This window comes from Argiope bruennichi, chromosome 10 (genome assembly GCF_947563725.1).
Source record: "Argiope bruennichi chromosome 10, qqArgBrue1.1, whole genome shotgun sequence".
In the NCBI taxonomy this organism is placed as follows: domain Eukaryota; kingdom Metazoa; phylum Arthropoda; class Arachnida; order Araneae; family Araneidae; genus Argiope; species Argiope bruennichi.
The window spans coordinates 44,209,931-44,235,916 of record NC_079160.1 but is presented as its reverse complement, the minus strand read 5'-3'; the positions used below and the strand labels follow the sequence as shown (position 1 = coordinate 44,235,916).

The 25,986-nt window shown below is 25.0% G+C and overlaps 2 protein-coding genes across 2 annotated transcripts; both read left to right on the top strand.

The window, feature by feature from the left end:
• The first annotated feature begins 2,656 nt into the window (after nt 1–2,656).
• Nucleotides 2,657–10,903, top strand: LOC129989289 (pyridoxine-5'-phosphate oxidase-like). The gene is made up of 7 exons (XM_056097725.1): nt 2,657–2,800; nt 2,901–3,045; nt 3,865–3,964; nt 5,853–5,906; nt 6,351–6,479; nt 7,488–7,564; nt 9,900–10,903. Exons 1-7 carry the CDS (start codon nt 2,764–2,766, stop codon nt 10,063–10,065), a joined length of 708 nt encoding a protein of 235 aa, XP_055953700.1. The 5' UTR covers nt 2,657–2,763; the 3' UTR covers nt 10,066–10,903.
• A 5,238-nt stretch (nt 10,904–16,141) lies between these two features.
• Nucleotides 16,142–25,421, top strand: LOC129989220 (protein twisted gastrulation-like). The gene is made up of 5 exons (XM_056097599.1): nt 16,142–16,299; nt 16,931–17,150; nt 20,514–20,708; nt 23,594–23,801; nt 25,132–25,421. The coding sequence occupies exons 1-5, from the start codon at nt 16,276–16,278 to the stop codon at nt 25,298–25,300; spliced, it is 816 nt and encodes a 271-aa protein (XP_055953574.1). The 5' UTR covers nt 16,142–16,275; the 3' UTR covers nt 25,301–25,421.
• The last annotated feature ends 565 nt before the right edge of the window (nt 25,422–25,986 follow it).

Genomic DNA, 25,986 nt, shown 5'->3' with positions numbered 1-25,986 from the left:
AACTATTCGATATTATGTCAGAATTGTACGTCACACATGTTTACAGGATTTTTAATATGAAGTCGCAATCACCGAATCAATGTTTTATTTGAAGAAATGTTTTCTGACTGAATAGATAAAGAAACAATTAAAGCAAAAATTAAGGAAAAACTAAGGCTTTTGGACTAACAAACATTAACCCAAAAATTTTCGCTTTGAAACAATATTAAAGCAACATTTTTCTTTCTTTTTTTATGCATAATTTGATGCAGAGGTCAGAAAAAAATGAGAAAAAATTATCTCCTGTCATCTGACATAATTATATTATCAGTTTGTATCAACCATTTTATAGAAAGTATGTTTGTCCGTTCGTACATTTATCTATCTGTATTCTCTTCATTCCGTCTACCTTATAATATTTCTTTATGCATCCGTCACAATTTTTTTTATACTGTCGTTTTAACTCTTAACCGCCAGAATGAATTATAATAATATAAGAATTATAGATTTAAAATTTTGTCTAGTTTCTCGTCAAGAATGGCAAAATCGTGTCAACGGTTAAAAAACACTCCAATTTGGATGAACCTACAATAAATGGTAACAAACCACTTATAGGATTGCAGTAAAAAAATTGGCAAGATTACATGCGTTGAGAAATCTCCCAAAAATGATTCAACTTTTATGACTGGACATTAATCTTATATCTACTCTCTCTTGCAAGAATTAGAAATAAATTCTTGATCTATAGTGAAAACAGCAATTTTTAATTTTCTTAAAGCAAATCAAAATTTATATAACTGCTCAAAAATTTGAAATTTCCCTGCTTTTTATTTTTATTAGCAGAAACAGGGCAGCATTGCTTTTGACATTATGAATGTCAAGTAATTTTTTATAGCGACACAAATTAAAATTATAAAAACAAATTCAAAAATAATATTGATATTTATTATTACTTGATTATTAATATATTTATCATTGGTACTTGTCGATTGTAAAGGCGAACAAAAAGCCCGAAGAAAAAATTTCGCCAATTTGGCGATTTCAGTCGTCAAACTATGTAACATGCGATTCGTACGTTCAAAATTTTTCATAATAAATAATAATGCACTTGAGTATATTTTAATAATTTGGCGAAATTTTTTCTTGTCACTTTTTGGCCGCCGTTAAAACCGAATTGTATCATATCATTAATATACTTTAATATTGATTATTACCTGGTGAAATATAGCTGACAAATAAAATCGAAACAATAATTGAAAATGAAGATGTATTTAAAAACAAAAAGAAAAAGACAATGAGATTCGAAAATTCGTTGCAAGTAATGCTATTTGAATTTAATTCATATTAACGACAAAAAAAAATCCGTCAAAAATCAATGGATTCATTAGAAATAATAATTCTCCACACTTTTTGAATTCATCAGAGAATCAATTTTATTAAAAACTAAAGAAAAATGCTCATTTTTATTACTCTTATTTTAAGTCGGAGAGAAATGCTCGACTAATGACTTGGAAAAAATAAAATAATACAATTAGAATGTCGGATGCAAGAATTTTTTTAGTTCGAAAAAGTTTTCGGAAAAGCTGCTCATTTTTAAAATTTTTTAAAATTATATCGGAGGTTCAAAACAAATATTTTTGAACAGGCAATTTTTTGCTTACTTCGATTGGCTGTTAATTTTTTTTCTAAGAACTTTAAATACAAATTGACAGCAAATATGTGCAAAAAATAACCCAAAACAAGATAGAATATTAAATTTTAAAAAAATTCTATCTTTATTTTAAAATTCCGCCTTTGAAGTGCATTGAGCTTTTATTACAACTACCTGTTTTCCAAATTTCATGGCAGAAAATGAGCTTTTGTTTTGGAATTAAAATTTGGAGAAAGCCTTTATTAAAGAAAATGTTTTCTCGTCGAAAGTACAGATACAAGTATAATAAAACATAGAAATCGATTTTAATTTTATTATAACAATGAAATGCATTGTTGGAAATTCTATTTAAAATTAATCTAGAAAAATTTATCAAAATTAGAGAAAAAAATGCCTGAAAATAAAACTAGTATCATTGAAAGTTACTAGTTTCTAAGTTTCTAGTTTTCCTAGTTTACGATATTTGAAAGCTAAGGTTTTGTCAGTAATGGAAATCTTAAAATTCTAAAACAAAAGAATAACACCATTTGAATAAAATACTAAACATCTGCTTAAAATTAATTTCTCGGAAAATTACTTTTAAGCAACAAAATGCACCAATTGAGTTATTGAGAAAAACTGTAATATTTGATTAATTTTAGTCAATGAAAAGTCTCGTTTAAATCTTTGAATATTTCTTTAATAGAGAGAAATTGAAAAATCTTTTAATAGAGAGCACATATTACCCATGAAATATTGACAAACTTCGTAGCTCTAGATCCAGTTGTTTGTCCTATAAAGTGTTTTAATCTGAGCGTAATGTAAACTATTAAATCTCATATTTCGCAGAAAATAGTTTAAAACCATTATAAAAATATTAGATTTTAATTTAAATTCATATCGTTTACTACAAGCAGCTATTTTCCACTCCCGCAACTTAATTAATAAATTTTAATAGTAAAATGCAATAGATGGCAGCACGATAAATTTCCCAAATTACTTTTTCTTGAATTTCATAATACACTTTGGCAACATGCGTTACGGTCATGCTTCGAATAATAACGAAAACAATCAGCTGTAGTTGGGAGAAAGCGAGCGAAGTATTTCTATCTTCTAAAAGTTATCTGATTTTGAATAGTTTCAAAAACTTTTCAATGGATATAGAACCTGAAGGAAAGATGGATCTTGGTGGTACTGGAATCATTTATTTTCTTTATGTTTTTATTTGTACTTAATATAACAAAGTAGTTATATAACCTATTCATCCTTATTTTAATTCTAATTTTTCTAGCTATGAGGGTTCCGTATGAACCTCTGCTTGAAAGAGATTTTTCTTCAAAGGATCCAATAAAACTCTTTGATAGGTGGTTCAATGATGCTTGTAAAACGGATGGGATTCGTGAAGCAAATGCCATGGCTGTTGCAACTGCTGACAAGTAAAGTTTTGGCCGTTTTACATTGTAATGGAATTTAATTAATTATTTATTAATTATTCACTTCATTTTAAATTTTATTCTCTTCTCATTCTTAAATGTTAATTATTATTCCTTAACAGTAAGTTACTAGCATTCAAGATGTATTTTTGTAATAATAGAATTACTTTTACCTGTGATTTTATAAACCAAGATTCCTTAAATTGTTCTTATAAATATACAGAAAAATATAAGAATCTTAAAACTTTTCAAATTACCTTCACTCACTATCTGCAGTATTTACAACATTCATAACAAGCAGAAATGACCAAGAAAATCATTTTAGAAACTTTTATTAAAATAATGTTTTTTATGATTGAATTTCTTTTTAGATATCATTTATTTAAGTTTCATTTTTTTTTGTTTATTTAATAAATTTGAAAATTAACAAAAGTTTTAGTAATATATCTTGAATCGAAAAGCTTTAGTAATATTCAAAAAGAAACCAAAGTAGAAAAATTATAAGAAATCCTAATTCAATCTATAATTAAATTTTAAAAACATTTATGTTGATAGAATTTGTACCAATAAAAAAAATGTACAGAATTTGCTAGTAAGAGTTGTTCTTGCATTTTTTTTTTTTTTTTTGAAATGCTGTTCAATATAATTTTATCTTTTCTTTTAATGAATTTTATTTTCTGCATGTATTGAATTTTTATGTAATGAATGTTATTAGAATTTCAGACATTGTTTTCTAGAATATTGATGCTGTTCTTTAGTTTTTTTTCTCATTTTCAGTACACAATTCAAATAAATATATGTTTTTTGCTCATAATGTTTTAGGCAGGGGAAACCGTCTGTGCGATATGTGCTTTTGAAATCTTACAGTAAGGAAGGTTTCATATTTTATACTAACTACAACAGTCGAAAAGGGCGAGAAATTGTAAGTTCTATTTATTTCTTTTTGTTTCTTATTATAATCTAAAATCATATGTTATTATTAAAGATTGTTTCTCAAATATTTTCTTATAATTTAAAAAATTATAAAAATATTAGAAACTTTTTTTTAACTTTTATTCTTTGAGTCCAGGACTTTTTCAGCAAATTTAATAGTTAATTCTGTTGACTTAATCATAAAAATAGATTAAATTGTAGAGAATAGACTAAGCCACTATACTTGATGTTTGATAGCTAATATCCAACTAATGATAATTGTTCTTTGATTAATAATAACATTAGTATTGACACTGATGCAAAAAAAAAAAAAAAAATGTTGAAATTATGTTTGCATTTTGTGAAAAGTAAGGAAAGTTTTTTGTTTCCTCATTTAATTTAAATTTTTTTTTTTGTAATATTTAAGAATTCAATGATCATTAAAATCATAACTTGCATTGTATTATATCTTGAACGAGTATAATTTTTGGGTTAATAATAAAACAATATTTATCCTCCAAAAGGTCTAATTTGTCTTTAGTTGTTGACAGCACAAGAATAAATTATTATAGCTTCAACCAAATTAGTGAAATATAATGTTTAAATTTTAAAAATATGAAGGGAAAAATGAATTCAGCCTGAAAACTTATCAAGGATCACCTTAAAATAGCGATTCAAACCAGGGATTTTTCTATCCCAGGTCAAACCAGGGACCACAACAATCAATACTTTCATCCAAGTATTGATCCCTCATTATTATAGATTCTTGATTAATCCTAGTTGTAATCTTAAAGCATTTGAAAAGTAATTTTTGCATTTCAAATAAATTCCATTTAGAGTAGCAGAAATCAGCATGTGTATTAAAAAATGAAAGTAGTTTATCTTGAAGCTTGATCTCCAGTCATTAAACTATATTATCTCATTAAAATACTTATACCATCACTCACCACTGTTAAGTCCATGGCGAATACATCCTATCAGTTTTAATTGTGTATGATTATATTTAATATATACATGGAGAATATTTTTGTTAAAGCATCATTGATATACATCATAATACAATTTGAAATGGAACTTTATATAATATGTTTGTAACTTTTCTCATGTAATACATTTTTACAAGATTTTTTAATATTTTCATTTTCTAAAAGCATAAATCAATGTTAGAAATTTGTTTATGCTTTTCTGATTAAACATCTATTCTTCCCTGATTAAGCATCAACATTTTTTTAATAAACTTTTTTAATTTTAATAAAAGATCAGTTTTTTAAATTTTATTTTTTATTTATTTATTTATTTTTGTGATGGTGAATTGTTTACCAATGTTACCAATTACAATCTTAAGAATGACCATAAATATTGTTAAAATAATATTATGTAAAATTGTTGAAGGGTTGTTAGGAAAATAAGCTTTTTTTTCCTATTATTATTTAGAAAAGGTTAAATAAGTGCATGTACTTAAATTTTATACACTTTACATTAAATGATAGAAAATTGTTTTGCTGTTTTAAACAGTAAGTCTTGGAGATGCACAATCATGATTTTTACATTCCTTTATCTGAAAAAATTACTATCATGTAGAATCTATTTAAAACATGTAATTTTCCTGTAAGTGAAACATAAACATAGGTCATTTCCCCTTAAAAAACCTCCAGAATGGCTTTATTCTTATTATTCCAAAAATACCTTGGATACTTTATGGTCAGTTTGATCAACAGCAGATGCTATACTATCCCTTTAATATAAATATCTGACTCGGCGATTTTGCTAGATACATTAGACCAAGTGATAGGATTAAAACAGCCATCCTATTAAAAAAGAAATAAAATAGACTTTTACTTATACACTGTTAATACCTTTGTAGATATTTTCTTATCAATTAAAACTCTTCTTTCTAGGCTGAGAATCCCCAAGTTGCATTGCTGTTCTATTGGGAACCTCTGTGTCGTCAGGTAAATAAGTCAACTTTTATGCTTTAAATTAAATTTTGACTATAAGATTTCAAATCTTGTTTGGTATTAGAACTTTGAAGAATGAATTTATATGGGGGATTATTTTTAACTCGTTAATATGCATTCTCAGTTGAGGATAATTAATGTTTCATTGTCATGACATTCCACCATTTCATCCTTTGCATTTTTTAACAATCTATCAATATAGATTCCCTTATTCCTAAATAGATTTCAAGAGGCGTATGTCACCTATTGTCAAATTTTATAATCAGAATGTCACCATTTTGAAATATTATTTTTTTCCCTTATGTGTACTTTTAAGTAATGAGAAAAAATATTTTGATGTTCTATTATATATAAGAAATATGTTAAAGCATATCTTTGAAAGTCATATTTAAAAAAAATATTACTGAAATTATTAATATTATTAAATCTATATTTTAGATTAGAATTGAAGGCTCAATATCTAAACACAGTCAAAAGGAATCTGAAGACTATTTTCATTCTAGACCAAAAAGCAGCCAACTTTCTGCAGTGGTTAGCAATCAGAGTGAAGTCATTGAAAACAAGGAGGTAATTGCTGCATTTAATACTTTTTTCCCCCCTATAAAGCACGTCTAGTGGAATGAATATTCATGCCTGAGCATTTATAAATATATTTCATTCACAATCAAAGTATATCTATGTGATCATCCTTTAGCTAATACTGGCTTGCTAATAGTGTTTAGTTATGACAGAACTAATTAAATGTATTTGTAAGATAATATCATTTTTAATGCAGTGTTACTTGGTAGGTATTAATAAAACTTTACACAAATATTAATTTCTTTTTTTTTTTTAATGCAAATATAAAATTGGATAAAATTTTATTTTCAAATCAATTTGGTACTAACTATATAAGTTTGTTTCAGTGTACTTTGTAAAAACTGACTGGGTGTCTTAAATTAAATGCAATTTTAAAAGGGAAAAAAATTTAAAATTGTAGAAAAAAATGTTTAAAAATAAATAATTAAAATGTTGCTTTGTTGTGCATTTATCCTCTTGCAATTTAGCTTTTATTAATATTCAAATTGTTACCATTACTATAAAAATTTTCTTTTCTTTTGACATTATAGAGATTTGTTGACTAGGAAATTGCATAAAATTCGGTAAAAGGTAACATAACTTACCATTATATTTCTATGATGTCTCTAAATAACCATATTATTAGATATTATCTGTATTCAATACCAACAAATGCTTGATGCCTAAATGATTCAAGAAATCCTTTATCTGTTGTAAAACAACTGAAATTAAACATCATTCTTTTTTTTTCATGTAATCACTTTTTTTTTAGATTTGAAACGCTGTTCAATTGTTTATTACTTTTAAGGAATATCTATCTATTTTATCTTTTAAATGCATTAATGAACAATTAGGAAATGATTATGGCATAATCCTTAATGTTGCCAAATATTACTGAACAGCGGATTCTATTTTCTACTGTATGTGTTATTATATTTGTACTGTTATGTCTATGTCTGTTTGAAAAAATTATACCAATTATTTTATCTGTTCTCTGATAATATAATATTTGTCAAGGTTTTAATTAAGAAGAGAGAAGAACTGGAACAAAAGTATGCAGATGAATCAGCTGTAATTCCCAAACCTGATCATTGGTGAGATATTTTAATGGTTTTCTTTAACTATTAAATCTCATTGTATATTTTTTAAATGGATGCTATATGCTTTATATTATAAAGAACATTTTACATAATAGATATATTAACATGTATCAACAAATGTATGCAGATTACTTATGAATTTAACCTCTCTTCATTTGAAATGGGAAATAATTCCTTTTTAGGACATTTAGGAAATTAAAAATTAAACAATAGGAACATGAACCATTTCAAAAAGAAAGTTTTTCACTATCTTTATATATGTATTCTACTATTCTTATTAGAATTATAGTTATAAGTTATATATTCACTTTCTTAAAAAAATGCTGTATTGAATAGATTCTATTAGATGATACTTCCAACTTCTTGTAAATATATAATAGGCTTTATTGTATTGTTGCATAGAGATAAAAATGATCTCTATACCAGTCCTAAAATTAAATACAGACCATTTATTCCTGGATACTAAGTGTCCATTTGACCTTATTATTGTGTGATCAATCCTAGTTTTCATATTGTAAACTAATGTCTTGGTTCTTATTACTAAACTTAGTGGAAGAAAACTTCACCGAAATTTATTTACAATTCTTAAGTTATTAACATTGTGTGATATTTTACCTATTTACATATTAATTTTAAATGAATGTGTATGAAATTTTTCACTTTTGAATTTCATTAACTTTTTTCTTCTTGGAATTATTTTGATTTTTCATCATATTTAATGCTTATCCTTCAAAACATTTTTTATTTTCAAAGTATGCAAAAAAATTGAATCGCATGTTGTAATCCATATCGGACACTTAAAATAATAAATACACTGACTACAGATATCATAAACTGCTATAAGTAACTGAAAAAGAAAGTATATGTTCAGTTGGAACTACAAACAGTATATGTTTTTTTAAATTCTCACTACTGGGCTGTTATATTATTGCATAGACAATACAGTTTTTATTGATATTTATTTGCATAAAAAATAAGCATGATTTTTTTTTGCACTTTTTATATTATTTTTCCCTAGAAATATCTAATAATAGAACCTCTATTATGTTGCCCATAATATTTTTTTATTGTATATCCATTTACTAAATTTTTTTATTCAATTAAATTTGCAAAATGGACATTTCTGATAGCATTGTAAGATTTAGATAGCAAAATTGAATTATGTTTATCTGATTTTTATTTCAAATTCTAATTAAGAACAACTAACTGCCTTATTGTTCCAAATTATTGTTTTCATTACAATATTCTGTATATTTGTATTTATATTTGAAAAATCATCAAAAAGTTCCAATTTTTAATTTAGACTCTGAAAACTAGAAAGTATGTCTGTGATAATTATAATGGTATTTCTGATCTCATTAATCAATCTTATTAAGATCATTTCATTTTTTTATTTCTTTTCTCTCTTATTTTTTTTTCTTTTCTTTTTTGAAATTATTTATCATATTTAAGCAGATTTTTTTTTGTAATTTAAATAATGCCTGTAATAATATAACTATTAAAACTTTATAACTATGTTTTAGCAAGTTTTCATTTTTAAATTTGGTCTATCAGATTTATCTGGAAAATGTTCACAAGTTCTTTGGTTGTAAAATAATTTTCTTTGTACTACTAAAAAATGTCTCCATAAAATTTGTTTACAATTTAAAAACATTTTATATTTTACATACAGATACATTTTTGTATTTTTTTACTTAAAAAAATTTAGTAAAAGGTTTTAAAAAGTTTGAGGCATTGGCTTTAAAAAAATAATCAAACATTGTTTATTAACTCATACTTCTGCTGAAATAAAAAGTAGAATGGTTGGATGGCTAAAATAGAATCTTCTATTGAGAGATGGTTTAAAATTTAATTCAGTGAAACAGCCCCAAGCAAAAAATTCTGTGGTCATCTGAATGAAACAAATTTAGATTCTGTAAATTTACTTCTAATAAACTTACTGATTGAAAGTAATTATGCAAAATAAATGAATTTTTAATTAAATTTCTCAAAGTATTAACAAAAAAAACATAGATACCTCAAATAAACTAATTATTTCTATTAGACTTAAGGCTGTTCAAACTTAGAACTATTTTAAGCTGCATACAAATTTTAAAGCATTAAAGTTATATTCTCTGTAACTCTTTGGATATTCGATGAAAAAAAATATAATTATTGAGTGTCATATAAAGTCATGATAATTCATTTTCATTGTAACAATTATTCTTTTCACTTTGAAAATCTTACACTTTTAAAAAGTTTTTTTTAAATAAACTTTATTCTCTTTTTGAAGTCTTTGGTAAACCAAATATTGAAAATTCATATAATATTTTTATGCTTTTTTTTCCAGGGGTGGATATTTGATTAAACCTGATAATTTTGAATTCTGGTGTGGCCGTAGTGACAGATTGCATGATCGGATAAAATTTAGACGTCCACTTCCCAATGAAATTCCTGATGAGAAAAAGACATACTCTGGTGAAGATGGATGGGTTTATGAATATTTATCACCATAAATGAAGTGTGTATATATATGTATATGAATCAGAAAATATATATTTTTGTTGGTTTTATTTTGGAATTCTCTATTTGTTGTTTCTTGTTTTTCCAATACATCATCTAATAAATGTTTAGGTTTGGTTGATTCATTTTTAATTTAATATAAAATTGTTAAATTATTTATTGTAAAGTTTTTATCTTCTGCATATGTTAGATCAAGGCATAAATGGAATGGTATTGAAATTATAAATTTTAATTGTTAATGTTTTTATTTCAAAATTTTTGTTTTATGTATATATTGTTTATATATATATGTGTGATGAAAACTATTCTCATATTAGATATAATTGTTAAAGGAGGCAAAATTTCTTTTACTGTGTATGCTATTGCTTTCAATGTTGTAATACAAGTACATAAATGCTATGCAAATGTGCAGCTATTAATCACATTGAAATAGTAGATCTAAAACTAGTATTGTTGTCTGTTATATAGATTGTTATTCATATTAAAAGTAATATATTTAAGTAAGGCTTCTGGACATATTATTTTTCAATAAATCAATTAAAAATTTATTTATTTAAAAATTTAAAATGTGTGTTTGAATGAATCATTCTTAGTATTGCTGACCTCTAGAATTTTTGTTTCAGAATAATAATATTTAAAAGCATAATTTTAAACTATACATTTAAGAAATAATTTTAAAGTATACAATTATTATAGATGATACATTCTTAAACTGTACTATTGACAGTTATATCTGTGCATGACTTGTCTTGAAAATCATTTAAATAATGTTATTCTTAATTTGTAAGAATGTAAAGAGCAATTTCATTTTCTCAAATTTTAAAAATGTCAGTCTTTTTTTTTTTTTTTTTCTCTCCCCTTTCTTAGATATGTTGACTGTTTATTTTTGAAAATATTTTACTTGTGATATTTGTTCGTTTCTTTTTATCAATTAGAAATTGCTATAGTGATTTATACTCTTTTTAATAAATCAATATATATTTATATATGTCAAAATTTATAAATATATGTATTTTTATTGTGCATAACAGTGGATAAATGTATAGCTATAGAATTATGAAGTTATTTCAACTTTTTTTTCCTTTGATAGAAAAAAACAATCATCTCTGTTCTGTGTCCATGTTATATGAATTAGTTTAAAAATCAAATTCATTCTTAAAAATTACTATTTGAGAATTGCTAATCTTTCAGTGCTTAAATATACATTGCAAATATAATGCATCAATTATGATATAATGGATATGTATCAATTATGATATAATTTTATAATGGAATCCTGAGATGCTGTTTTGTAAATAAATCATTTCAACTATTATCTAATTTTAACACCTGTGATGTTTCTTAAAGTACAAAAGTGATCATGAAATGTCTTCCATGTATTAAAATAATATATTTTTAAGTGTGTTAGCTTTTATATAAAATATTTTGAGTGATATATTTATGTTAGTAGATCATAAAATAAATCCTATATAGGGAATTTAATGGCAGTTAGAGTAATAATCCATGTTCAAGTGCATCAGTTCATCGCAATCAAATTGAATAGGCAAATAGTTTAAAGATAAAATTAAAAAAAAAATTCTCATGAATTTTGTTCTAGGTAATAACAGCATTCATTCATAAAAAAAAAAGGTATTAGTTCCAAGTTATGTTTGGATTAAATTATTTATGTAATCACATATATTTGGCATCTTAATTATAAATTTATTTCTATATGATCATCTGATTCTTTCAAATTTTGGTAGACTTTTTCCAAATTTCTGTGTCTTAAAACCTTCAAGATTATACCATTATGATTTTTTTTTTAATTTTATAACATTAGTTGTGATTTTGATTAACAAAAAGACAATTTGGAGTTTTAGTTCTTTAAAGTAGATTCCTTATAGAAAGAATACCAATTATAATGATTCTCATAACATGAATATTGTAGAATTTTCACTGACCATGGTCCCTCAAATCCACTCTTTGTTGTAAACATAATAACTAGAATAATATTGATTGGATTTTACCTTCCTGGAATATATTGTAAGGAGAATAAAACTTTGGATAAGATTATAGATATGTTATTTAGCTCAAAAGGGGATGAAATGGTGGAGGATTGAAATTTTTATTTATAACTGTTATTTAATTTTATACCTGTAGTTATTTAGATGGTAAGAGCTGAAAAGTGATTTTAAACCTCTATCTTAATGATCTGCATTGCCATATTAAAATATTTTTTTTTAATTCTTCTTGCTAATATTTTTTATTAATGTTATCTTGATTGTGGATTATGATGTAAATTGTAAAATTAAAGATGTTAAAAGTGTGCACATGGTTTCTGTTTTAAATTTTTCTGAAAGAATTTGCTCAACATTGTATTCAAAGTTTTTAAAGCAAAACCTTTTTTTTTTTTTTTTTTTTTTTTTTTTATTTCACAGCAATATAGATTTTTAAGAGTTTATTAATAAAATGCAGCAGCTACTGTTAGTTATTGCATACCTAGATGTGCTGAAAATAAATTTTTGTGACATAAAAAAAAGGGATTTGCATGAAATGATAATATTAGTGTGATTGCCATATGTAAAAATACTGAAATCATTATAATGAAAATTCTTCTTTCTGAGCTGAAACTGAAAAGAGATTAGTTAATAAATCTTGGTGTTGATTCCTGCATATATGTTTCAGTTTATTTATTTATTGTGAAGCACTGAAGTTTTGTGGTAATGCATAGTGCAACAAAAACCAATGCACCATTAAAAAGAACACATAATTGTTGTTTTAAGGACATTTGTTTAGCATTTGTCAAACATTTGAATTTTGCATTATTAAAATTTGAGAATTTTAAATCTTTCTTCCAAGAAAATGTAAGAACTAAAACTGAAATTCTGACATTTCGAATTCTGTTATTTTTTTCAAATTTTTTAGCTCATTATTTGAATATATTTCTTTAAATTAAGTACAATTGAAATGCTTTTTTGTTATTGCTTTTTTAATTTTGAGTTCAATGATTTTTTTAAATCTCATCCATTGGAGAAGTTTTACTTTACTGATTTGGCAAGGAGCCCAAATAGGGAGTCATAAAGATTATTTTTTAATAGTTTAAATTCTAATAATATAGTGCAGAGAAAACTTTTAATTTCATTACGTTTCATTCTGTCTCTCTGGGGTCTATATAAAACTAAATATAATATATATAAATAATATAATATATAAAACTAAATATAAACTAAATTTCTCCTTTTTATTATTTTTAATAATGATTCAAAACTGTTTAATAGTAATAGATTTTTCTAATTACTTTTATATGATTGTACATTGAACGAACAAAGAGTTGAAGATAATATTAGTTTTTCCTTCTATTGTACCTTCATTTATGACACTGATACCAAAGTTTTTGTATTAATAATGAAAAATTATAATTAAGATCATATTTTCTTATATCAATTAGTATTTTAATTTTAATGAATCATCTTGTAAAATTCAAAAATGAACTTTTGTTGGATCAAATCATTCTGTTTTGCGTAAATTTTAATGAATAAAATAAAAAATCCAAAGATACATTTTATTATATAATACAGTTTGTTATTTTATACCATAGGTGTTCAATGTAACAAATGCAATTAAACATTTTAGATTGTATGTTTAATGTAATTGAAAAATGCTTTTGTTTGGATCTAATCAGTGAAGAATAATATTCTATTGAACATTCATAGTTGACATTTAAACCGAAAATAACTTTTCCCGATTAACATTGATTTTCTGCAAGAATTTGTTAACAATTGTGTTATATATATTAATAAAATTTAATTTACTTCAGTTTTAAAAGTTGGTTTATTTAGCAAAATTGTATTGTGAGATCCAAGTCGCCCAACAGATGTGATAAGATTTTGAAAAAAAAAAAAAATGAAATCGTTCTCGTTCCTTTCGTGTTTTTTTTATAAGGTTACAAATTTGATGTTATTAGTCATCAATAAATTCATTTAACATACGAATCTTTAAAAATTTCCTTTTGTTAATTTAACTCCTCACTAATATTTCTTAAATCCCGTTTATTGTCTGCCCTTTACAATTTCTTTTTTTATTATTATTATAATTTCTGACAAATTTTTTCTGAATATTTCTTTTCAAATTTGCAATAAACTGAGAAATAATTTTACTTGTTTCAATGCCTAAAAACCATGGCTAAACTATTTTGCGAAATGATTCTTCTTGAGGATTAAAAATAATTATTCGTGATTCGATTATTTTAACGTAAACTTGGTTTGGGCATTTTTTTTTATCACAAGGAATCAGTATTATAATCCTTTAAAAATGTTTTTAATGTGAACATTTAAAGATTTTTTTTTCTTTCGATTTTATATTACAGTGGCACCTTACTTAACAAATATAATTTTTCCTATTTTTTTTTAAATAGAAAAATAGACCTTTAAAATTCGACGAAACTAAGACGCAGCATTATCGTTAAATGAATTTGTAGCGTGCATAGCTACTTCTTATCATGGCAATGCTCTTCATCTACATTGAGGTACTACTACAATACAATTTATTTTATTGGAAAGTTGTTGCTCTGTTGCGGGTATTATTTCTTCCTCTCCTGACCAAAGTTTCTAAGTGACATAGAATGTAGTTCCATAAGTTCTTTGGCGGCTGTTGTTATGTTATTCCACTAGCTTATTTATGTCGTTGCTATCCACCTCTATCCCAAAATGTCGGCGATTAAAGATTCATAGGCACTTGCACAAATCCTTCTGAGACGCTTTCGACAACGGTATTCGGCCAAAACTTCTTCGATGTAAATATATCAGTTCTCTTCAAACAAGCTCTCAATTGAGGCTGATACAACCTAATCCATCATGTGACGTTACGATATTTCCCCGCCATTCATTCTCCGAAACATTGCTTGTTACGAAATCACTTTTTTACAGTTTGTGTTGCTGCTTTTGCGAGATGATGTTTAAACGTAGTTTCACCGAACTATTTATTTAACTATATGCGCACTTCAATTTTTTAAAAATAAGATTGTTTTTAAATTCACTGCTAGTATAAACATAGTTTTTTTGCTTTCTTTTATACAAAGTATGATAAAAAGAAAGAAAGATAATTGATTCCTAATATTCTCCTCGTTTTATAGTTTCTATAATCCCACCCACCCCCAAAAAAGATGTTTTGAAACTACATTTGTCTATTCAACAGTATATATGCGATTGCAATGATTATAGTCAGAAGCTAGATGGATGAAATTAAGCATATAGGTTTATCACCAAAATCGCGTGAATTCTGGACACAATCGATAGAAGAGAAGAGGCCCAAAAGGCGTTTTCTATTATCATCGTACGGCAGACGTTAAAAAGCAATACATGTCAAATTAGGAAAGATTACGAGAGAGTCAAGAGAATAAACCTTTTTTTAATTATTATGATTATCCTGAGATTATTTTTTTAAAAAAATTGATGGTAAACTTTATGATAAAAATGAAATAGTACAATATTTTTTGAATGACCCTTCTGCGCCACCAAGTTCGGCTTACCTGTTAAATCGAACATCAGTCCAGGGTTAGATAGTCCCCCGCCCTTTTTTTAAAAATATAAATTCAACATTCACTTTCCTGCAAATAATAATCATACTTCAATACTTTCATTCGCATATTTATAGAATTTTATAGAAAATAGTCTGTAATGAATTTTTGAAACATTCATCTTTTGCTCTACGGAATAAGTCCTTGTCATTGTCAGCACACCATTTACGATTAATTTCATATTTATTTCCTCAAGATACCTTATAGGATTCTTTGTTAGAAAGATTTTTATCATTGATACCAAATTTAATAACAGAGCAGCAGTATAAATATGTACATGTGAATTAAAATTATGTGCTTTTAATAGCTGCAAAGTATTGTACTGAGGTCTTTTTGTAAAAGTCAACTTTGAAATGTTATTGCTGACTTAAAAGAGAGCCATTTGCGGCTTTAAATTTAAATGATCATACCTATTTTGATTTTAACATTTGTCAATTCAAAATAAGGAAATGAATGAAGTTCAATGGCAAATGAAATCACGAATGCAACTAGGGAACCGGAATGTCATTTCATTGTTAAAGAAGTGAAGCGAAAAAGTTAGCAAAATATTTTGTAAGAAAAGTGCCTTAAATATGTAAACTTTCAATTTTTCCCGAAGACGTAAATTTTTCTTTTTATACTTAAAACATTCCAATTTAAACATTTCAGTATGGATAATTTCCACCGGAATCATGTAAGGATTTGAAATACTTTTTAAAAATTACCTTTCCTTTAAATTTTTTTTAAAAATTGTTACTGCGTTACTTTATTTTTCTACACGAAAATTTTTGATTTCATGTATAATTTTAAAATTTAAATGTCAAGATTAGTGTTTTTAACTTTTGAATTTTATTTTATAAATAAATTAATATAATTAAAGCTAAAGATTTTCATTCAGTTTTTTCCCCATTTTCAGTCATTGTTTTCTTTAATTAATATTCACAATTTATGCATTTATTATTTATTTATTGAAATAGATATATTTATTAATAAATAACTTGAACAATTATCTATAGTTTTATAAATAAAGCAAGACTCATTATATCCTTTTGTGTATAATCTCTGAGTGCAGATATAATGTATTTATTTGTACTGTCTTATTTTTAAAGTCCTCCAGCTTAGTAAAATGCCCAAAATAATTGCAGAAGCTAACTTATTATTAAATTTTATTAAGTGAATCTTATCAAATAAACCATCAGTCTCTTAACTGAAAAAATTTCTTCTTTACTTTATTAATGGAAACTCAACTGTGTAAACTTGTTAATATTTGTAAAGCTTTAACTTTTTCCTGTTATTTTATCTGTTTGCTTTTATTTTCATTCCAGATCTTCATTTCAGTGTCATGTATTATCTTTTTCTTCTGTGTATTGTCCATGTATCCATATGTAGTATTTGGTGGCCGTTGCAATGAAGCAGTATGTGCATCTATTGTCAGTAAATGTATGCTGACTCAATCGTGTAAATGTGATGCCAAAAATATATCATGCAGCAAAGACTGTTTCTATTGTTTAGACTTTTTATACTCAGAATGCTGTTCTTGTGTAGGTGTGTACCTTTTAGATTATATTATTGCCATGTATTTTATTATTTTTAGATGTTTCTGTTGCGATTTCCTTTCCTTGTCTTTGTGTATATTTTGTCCTTCTCAAATTCTGATTTTAGTTTCTTTAAATCATATGTGTTTTGAAATTCACTTTTTGTGTCATCTGATAATATAAAATTCTATAATACAAAATATAGTATATAATTTAATCAATTTTATAAGACGGTAGATACAAGGTAATTCATTGGGATTGAGGGTTTGTGATTTTAGAGCCTAGCGTTTCCTTTTTTGCCTTAATCATATGATTATTTAATTAAGACACATTTTTTACTATATATATATATATGTTTCTCATAATCATATTTTAAATCTTAAATACTTTTGCAATAATAAAGATGAAATGCCTTTAAATTTTAACTAGAGATTACACCAAATCAGGCATTTTTATGCTAAGGTTAGGTTGAAAAAAATATGAATTTTTATGTTTGAGACAAGATTGCAACAAGTTGATTCTTAACTGAAAATGTTAATCACTAATAATTACACTTCTGTGTAATCTTATTTTAATATGTTCATTTATTTTTTGTGTACATTACAATTCTAGCATTTTCTACAACATAAATTATTTTTAAATATTATATTTAAAGATAAACATTTGATCTTAAGTAAATTTTTGAAATATTTGATATTTTTTGTAGTAATTCCTATCTATATATATATAACTTACTATTTTTCTGACTTGTAAGAAAAATAATGATAAATAAAATTCAAAAAACTTATTTTTTAGTGATGGAGAAATATCAAAGTTTGTTGTAAGTAAATGTTTGATATCGCTTATCTTGTGCTTTCCTTTGCATTATTTTCCAACATTTTTATGAATTATTTATTTGATATTAGATTCTTGATATATGTTCATTTGTAAAATTATTCATTTGGCTTGTTTCTCTATCATTTACTTATTGATAAATTTTAGTAGAAAAGTTCAGGCATTGTACTTTATAATCAGGCAGTTCAAAATTATATAATTTTGCTTAACATCTAAACATAACAAATATTATAATGTGACATTAATTTGCAATTCAATTGTATTTTGGCATAATTCAAACCGTTATATCATTCGAGTTTTTTTTAAACCTATAATGGAAATTTGTTTTGAATATTCACATTGATTTTTTAAAATTAAATTTAAAGAAAATTCTTAAATTTTATGTTGAATTTTGTATTTGCAATGTCTTATAATCAGTTTTGTAGTATACTTTAATATAGTACTGATCATCTTGACAATAAGTTATAAGAGCTAAAAATGTCATTTTTTTTTTTTTTTTTTTTTTTTTTTTTTTGAGAGAGAGTGAGAAAAGTGATAGTGTGGGCTCTGGGAAAAATATAAGCAATTTAAAAAACATTTATAGATAGAGTAAATGGAAGTAATTTTGAAATTTTCTTTAAAAACTTGGAAAATATTGGAAATTTTTAATTCCTTGATTTTTTTTTTTTTTCGTCTAAAAAATATCAATCACTTTAAACATTACAAGAATAAAAGATAATAGACATAGATCTAAGCGCAAAATAATATCATTTGTGACTATTAATTCATCAAAGCTCGCTTCTTTTTTACTTGATTCTTTTTTCTTCTCATAGATTAGTTATTTCCAAAACTGTGAAAAAATACTTGTATAGGAATAGTGACTATAATCTACTTGCATACTAATGGAACTACTGAAATTAGAAAAAAGATACTTCTTAGCAGAGAGTTTTATGTATATGAAGAATAATACAAGAATAAATATTTAGGTATATATCCAAAACTTTTGCTGTTTTAAAGCATGCATTTTGTTTAAATCCACATTTACTTACTTTTCACATAATTCTGCTGCTAATGTAGTAGTATGTGAAAGTATGTAGTATATCTTCTTTATTCCAAAACACAAATTTTGCAAAGATCTAATTTGAAATTTTCCAAAAAAAATTAAAATTGAATATATTGAACAGTTTAATTCATTTAATAAAGAAATTCATTTAGATGATTTTTATTCTAATGTTTGGAGTCCCAAAGAATTTTTTGATTTTGAGGAAGTTGTAAAAATAGTTCTTATTTCACACGACCTTGCAGCTGTAATAAATGGATTAGTTTCAATAAAAATATGCTTGACTGTATGATGTAATAAACTTTTATGCAGGTATCTTAAATATTCGAATTTCAAGATACCTGCAAATTTAGTATGCTTGGAGGTATTATGAAACCTCAGAAAAACAGGAAAAGGATAGGGTACAACAAATGCAAAACAGTATTGCAAATTAAATTTTGCGAAAGAAAAAAAGCAAACTGTTGATTGAAAAAAATTTATCTGAAATTGGTGCTTAAATATGTGAACTGGCAGAATATTAATAATTTTATTTTATAATATTTTTTTTTAAGTAATCATTAAATAGTTTGTATTTTGAATGTTATTTTGTATTTTATTCCATTCGAATCTTTAATTTTTTGTAAGTTCTAATCAATAACTGTGGAAATGTTTCTTCTGTCTGTCAGTATAAAACTAATTTAGTATATTATTGTTTCAGATAATGTTGAATTGTTGTTAACTGCCCTTTGCTGTGCCAATGATTAAAATTACAGGAATATTATTATAACTAGCACATAAATAACATTTGTGTGCTTTCTCTTATGCTATCTATACAGAACATAATATGAAAAACACAGTACCTCCCCCCCCCCCTGATTTAATTGGCAGCCCTTACATAGATTAATATACTTTACAAAAATACAACTCTTCAGGATTATCCCCCCCCCCAAAAAAAAATACAAGAACACCACTTTAATGATAAATCAATTAGTAACGGACTATACAAAAATCCAAATATCTTATTAGATTACAATATTTTTGATCAACTTTGAATACATGTATTTGTGAAAAGAAAATGAAACAATTGTATTTTATAATAGTTCTTCTAGTAGTTTACTTGCAAAGCATTTAATCTCTGAACATCAGTAAGTGCCTAATGTATTGGGGGGGGAAGGGGGATAGACCTAAAGAAAGATGTGTAACCATTAGATTAGGATTAATGACAAAATGGTTTGTCATTACTTTCCATTATTAAATTACATTTAACTAATGAATTTAATTCATTAAGTACATTTTGTTATTTTTTTATTAATTGAAAAGACATATTTGGCTTCTATTTTAGCTGTTGTGATAGCAGAAAATAACTATTTTTTTATTTGATTACAAACTATCTCTATATATTAATTAGATGTGGTATCATAAAAGAATAAAAGCTATGGTGTTCTTTTTTATTTTAATATTTTTGAGTCAATTATTGAATAATTCCAATTAAACTATGCTGTTTTGGATATTTTTAATTAGAGATGTGTCCGAAGACCAATGAATCGGATAACTACTTGAGTATGAAATCACACGTTGAAGATTTACCAGAACCCTTTCCTGATTTGTTTAGTGTTCTGACAGAGGAAAAAGATTCATTGCTAAGATGGACATCTTATACATTTCCAGTTGAAGTATCATTTATATCGCTTGATAAAGATGTCAAATTTGTCACAGGTACTTTTTGTACATCTATTGTATTAATGTATATTTTTGTTTACTATGTTAAAAAAGTTTAATTCATTTTTGTAATTCTTTTAATTTGCAAAAACTAAATTGTCGTATTCAAACTATCACTACATGCAGATTTATGTTTCTTTTTATTTGCTTTTATATTTTTATTTAAAAAACTTATTTAATCAGATGTAATAAAAGTTGCTGTTTATTTAAAAGTATAATTTTGCTGGACTGTTTAGATCCATTAAATTTATTAATATTTAGAAATAGGATTTCATTTTTTTTTCTTCTGTTTGTTTAAATGGCTATGAGTGAAAATTACTTTTAATTTGTAGTTAGATAGCTTAGAGAATTTCAACACAGTGGAACTTTGTTCATTTTAGGCCTTTTAGATGTCCTTCAGAGTTTGCATGCCAACCTTAATAGAATCCTATCGTGTTTATGTCTGTATTCAAATTATTGATACTTTACTTAAGATTTAACTTTATGTAATGGAAATTTTATTACACATTATTAATGTAGTAAAAATTTACTTAAAAATTATATTAAAATTTTAATAATTTAGAATTCTTTTTTCCGTTTTTATTTCCCTGTTTTTGATAAAATTTTTCAATCCTCTCTCTCTCTCTCTCTCTCTCTCTCTTTTTCTTTATGCAAGAACAGGGCCATCATGGGAGATTTGGGGGGGGGTTAAAACAACCAATAATAAGTCATTTTATATATTAAATCAAAAGAATTTTTTTTGATAAAATTTCTTATTTATATGTGCTGATATGTTTTCTTTTTTCCCAATTAATTCTTATATTTCAGGAAAAAAAAAGATATTGGTAGCTGGCATCTTAAAATGTATAAGTTGCTTTTATTCTGTTAAAAAAGGTTATTTATTAAGGAAACAAACTCATAATGATCTTATCAGGATTAATTTTCAGATGTTATTATTCTTAATTCAGAGAAAAGCTAAACTACCAGATTTCTTTTAAATAGTTGTGAATAGTTTTTATTAATTTCAATGTTGAAAATGATTATTCAATTCTAACTACAGTCATGAGAATTATAACATTATGCTTGCCGTCCATACATCTGGAAGACTTGTTGAAAATGAATTGTAATTATTATCACATTTCTACTATCCTATAACATTATTAATTGTTACAAACTTAAAACAACAAAAAATTGTTACAAAGCTTAAAAAAACAAAATTTAAATGACGAATTAACTAAAAATGACTGGAATGGCATTGTTAATGATAAATCCTCTGGAATATTTTGCATAAAAATAATATTTTATTGTGGAAAACTTTTTGCTTTTGAAACACCTATAAAGCTAACTGCATAATGATTGCGTTAAACACGGTCGCATTAAGATTTTAGATCTTTTATTTGCTCATTTTTACATAATTCATCTTAATGTTTTCTCATTTCCTTAACCTTTGATTTTTTAAAAAAGAATTTGTTAAATTTAATGTAATCTAAGATATATTCTAATAATAGATCTGCTGTTTCAAATTACAAAGACTGAAACATTGCTTAGATATTCTAAAGTTTCACATTGTATAATTATGTCAAGTCATATATTTCCAGTTTCTCTCTCTCTCTCCTTTAGTTTATTATTATTATATACATTTCTTACTGGTCAAAGTGTTACAATTGAGACATTCCTCTGCATTAACAAACATGCTTTAATTCATATTATTTATTATATATGCCAGCCCAGTGATTTAAGATAGTTTTTTTTTAATAAAATCTACTTTATTACATTATTTTTATATGTGGTTTCTTCCCAGCAAATAATGCTGTGATTACATGTATTGGATTGTTTGGGAAAAATCAATAAATTTCTGTATATCCTTCAATAGCATCTTTTAAAACTATTAAACTAGATTCTGGACAATTATATATTCTAAGGATAAGACTTTATACGGTAGGCAATAAATTTGCCTACCATTCATTGTCGGTTTTGACTAGAATAATCAATTTCAGTTTAATATAAATGCAGTCTTAGTTGTAAAATTTTCAATATATGTTAGAATGAGATTGACTTTGTTGTTTGTCATCTTTCAGAAAGAGTTGTTTGTTTGGTTTGAATCATTCATTATAATTCTACATTTTGTATGTGGACGATTTATTTTAAGAAAGATTAAATAGATATATCTCTTTTATCCTTGTTTGAAGACTTGGAAATTCAATTAAAAGTTATGAGCAAAATTTAATTTTTCAATTTTTTTAAAAAACAGCAACATAAAAAAACAACATATATGATTTTACTATATATACTTTTATATATATACTTGTTGACCCTCTAAATTTTGGTCTTTGGGACTCTGTCTCAATTGTAATTAAGGTCTGGGCAATAAATCTATAGTATAGCTTCCTAAATCATAGATAGCAATTCCATGAAAATTGTTAGAATATATTAGGGTCATGAGAACTTAATTTTGCTTATTTATTCATATTCTTCAATACTTGTAAGAAAAATTATTTATAATGTTTTCCTAATTGAAACTAATTTCCTAATTTTTATGAATTTGTTTTTCAATTCAGGAGTTAGCAGCAAACTTTTTTTGATTGGAATTGTGTAATAAAAATATTTTCTACTCAAAAAGGGACTGTGAATGGGAAATTGTTCCATAAAATGAAATAAATTAGTGAAAAGGTTGCATTAACTACTTAAGAACAAACTTCTTAATTTTTTTCTGTTTTCAACGGAAATAACTATTGTCCACTCTAACCCTGATCTAATAAAACAAATACAACTTACTTCTTTGTGTAATCATATAATTAAATTATGATTTTAAAAAATTATTTCTCAAATTATTTTCCTTAATATAATTATCTGTTATCAGATTAGCAATCTTATATCTAACTATTCATTATTGTATTTCATAGCAAAAACAACTGACAGTAATGGAGGTCAAGGCCAGTTGGAGCCTATGGCTGTTAACTGCACTGTGGCTTATATGTCCCAGTGTATGCCTTGGAACAAATGTAAAGATTCATGTTGCTCTATGGGAGCTTCAAGTTATCGTTGGTTTCATGATGGCTGTTGTGAATGTGTTGGATCAACTTGTGTCAATTATGGGATAAACGAAAGCAGGTAATAATAGCTTCTAATTGAAAGACAATGGGCATTTTATAACTCTTTGAAGAAATTAATGTTTTATTTAAAATAAGTGGTGAAAATTATTATTTATAGACATATGTCTTGTTAATAATTAATCATAGTAATCACAATAATTTTCAATTTTAAATATCTGGAAAAAGTAATCTTGAGTTCCATTATGTTTATTGTTAATTTTTCAAAATCTATTTCTACATTTGTTGTTCATTTATTAGTTATTAACATCATGCTAAAATAAAGTATAAAAGAAATCAGAGAGGATTGCAGGTACTGGCTAAATCTTAGGAGTACTTTCTGCTTTAATTTCATCTCTCAATAGATAAACTAAGAGTTGAAGATGTAAAATTGTTTTAATGTTGTTTGTATGTAATATTGTAAGAATGTTTGAATTTTGTAAATATTTCATGACTTTGCTCAAAATGCATGAAAGATCATAAAATTATTTCTGTATTGGAAAAAAATGTTATTGTTGCAAGTGAATATGAATACTTTCACTTATAAAAGGCTTGTACTGAAAATATTAATTTTCATATAATAATCAAGATGAAAAATAATCCAGAAAACTTTGAATATTTTATTTTTACTATTATACTTTTTAAAATAATACCTTCTTTCTGTGAAATTGAAGCTTCTTATTCTTCCTCTTATTCTTTTAATTAATTTTACAGAAAAAAAGCATTTTTTTTATTTTTTTTTATTTTGATGTTTTTAGTCTAAGGTATAAACCTGTTGAAGATTTAATCTGTGTGTTGGTGATAAACTTATCACTGTTAAAAATTATAAAAATTTTTAATTTGTGAATATTATAAATTGATATTTTTATTATTGAATTTTAAAATTTAATTTTTATATAAATATTTAAATTTTGAGGAGAAGGGGTAGGTCCCTGACATTTCATTCTTCCATATTAAATTTAATTCCAATATTTATATAAAGGACGATTTTGTGGTTGAATAATGTTAATATTAATTATGTGTTAATTTCAAGTATTTAATTTATTTTTGAATTATATTTTATTATATAATAACATGCACAATATATTCTTTTAGGAGTTTTTTTTAAACAACTTTTCTATGTTTTCAATCCAATGCTATTAACATAGATTTGCTCATACATAAAAAATAATGCAGTTAAAATAATTTTCTAAATTAAATGTGTTTATTTGATTATACATCCAAAATTTTTATTCAGTTTTAACAGATCAAAGTAATTATTCTAATGTGCAGTTCAGAATATTAAATTAAACCATAAAAAATATAAATTTAAAAAAACTGAACTACTAGTAATATTTTAAATTTTTTTTCAGGTGTTTAGATTGTCCACCTGACAAAGATCAAATGACAATTGAAGAATTGAATGTTATCTCAAAAGATATTGTAAAATCAGATGATTTTTCTGATGATTCTCGTAAAGGACAAGAATCTCAATCAAAACGAGAAGATAATTTTGATGAAATGCAAAGCATTGATGACTGAGAAAATGTGCCATTTCATATACATTAATATAATCAAACAAACGTCCATATAACCATTGTTTTGTTGCCAACTTTACCCATTGCTTTTATCTGTAATAAAATTTGTTTATATATTTTTTTAATGTTTGTTTGTTATTTTTAAGAAAAATAAACATTTAGAAATATTATTATAGAAAATAACTCTCAATTTAATTACCAACACAATGATTTTAATATTTAAGAAAAAGAATATACACTTCTATTTTGAAAGCAATATGAGTATTTCTGAATTAATTTGCAGCTTTGATCACTTTTAAAACTTCGATTAATTTCGGAAAATTTTTATTTGCTTGAAAGTTTATTTTCTGAATTGATTAAATTTTAAGCTTTAATTTAAGTGAAAACATTTTTTTTTTTTTTTTTTTTTTTTTTTTTTGCTTTTCTATAAAAAAAAAAAAAAAAATTAAATATTTTGTTCTATTAATATATTTTAGGATGAGTATCATGTAGTACTTCTTGATAATACTAATAAAGTAATTTTTTCAGCTGACAGCAGTATAAAGAATAACATATAAATGGATTATTAACTTCATTTTAATCACCGAAGAAAATCTGCTCCATTCTGTCCAAAATTCCAAACCTGCTCCAAATAAAATCCATTCACAGAAAGTCTAGCTGTTTGAATACAAATGAACTTGATTAACTACA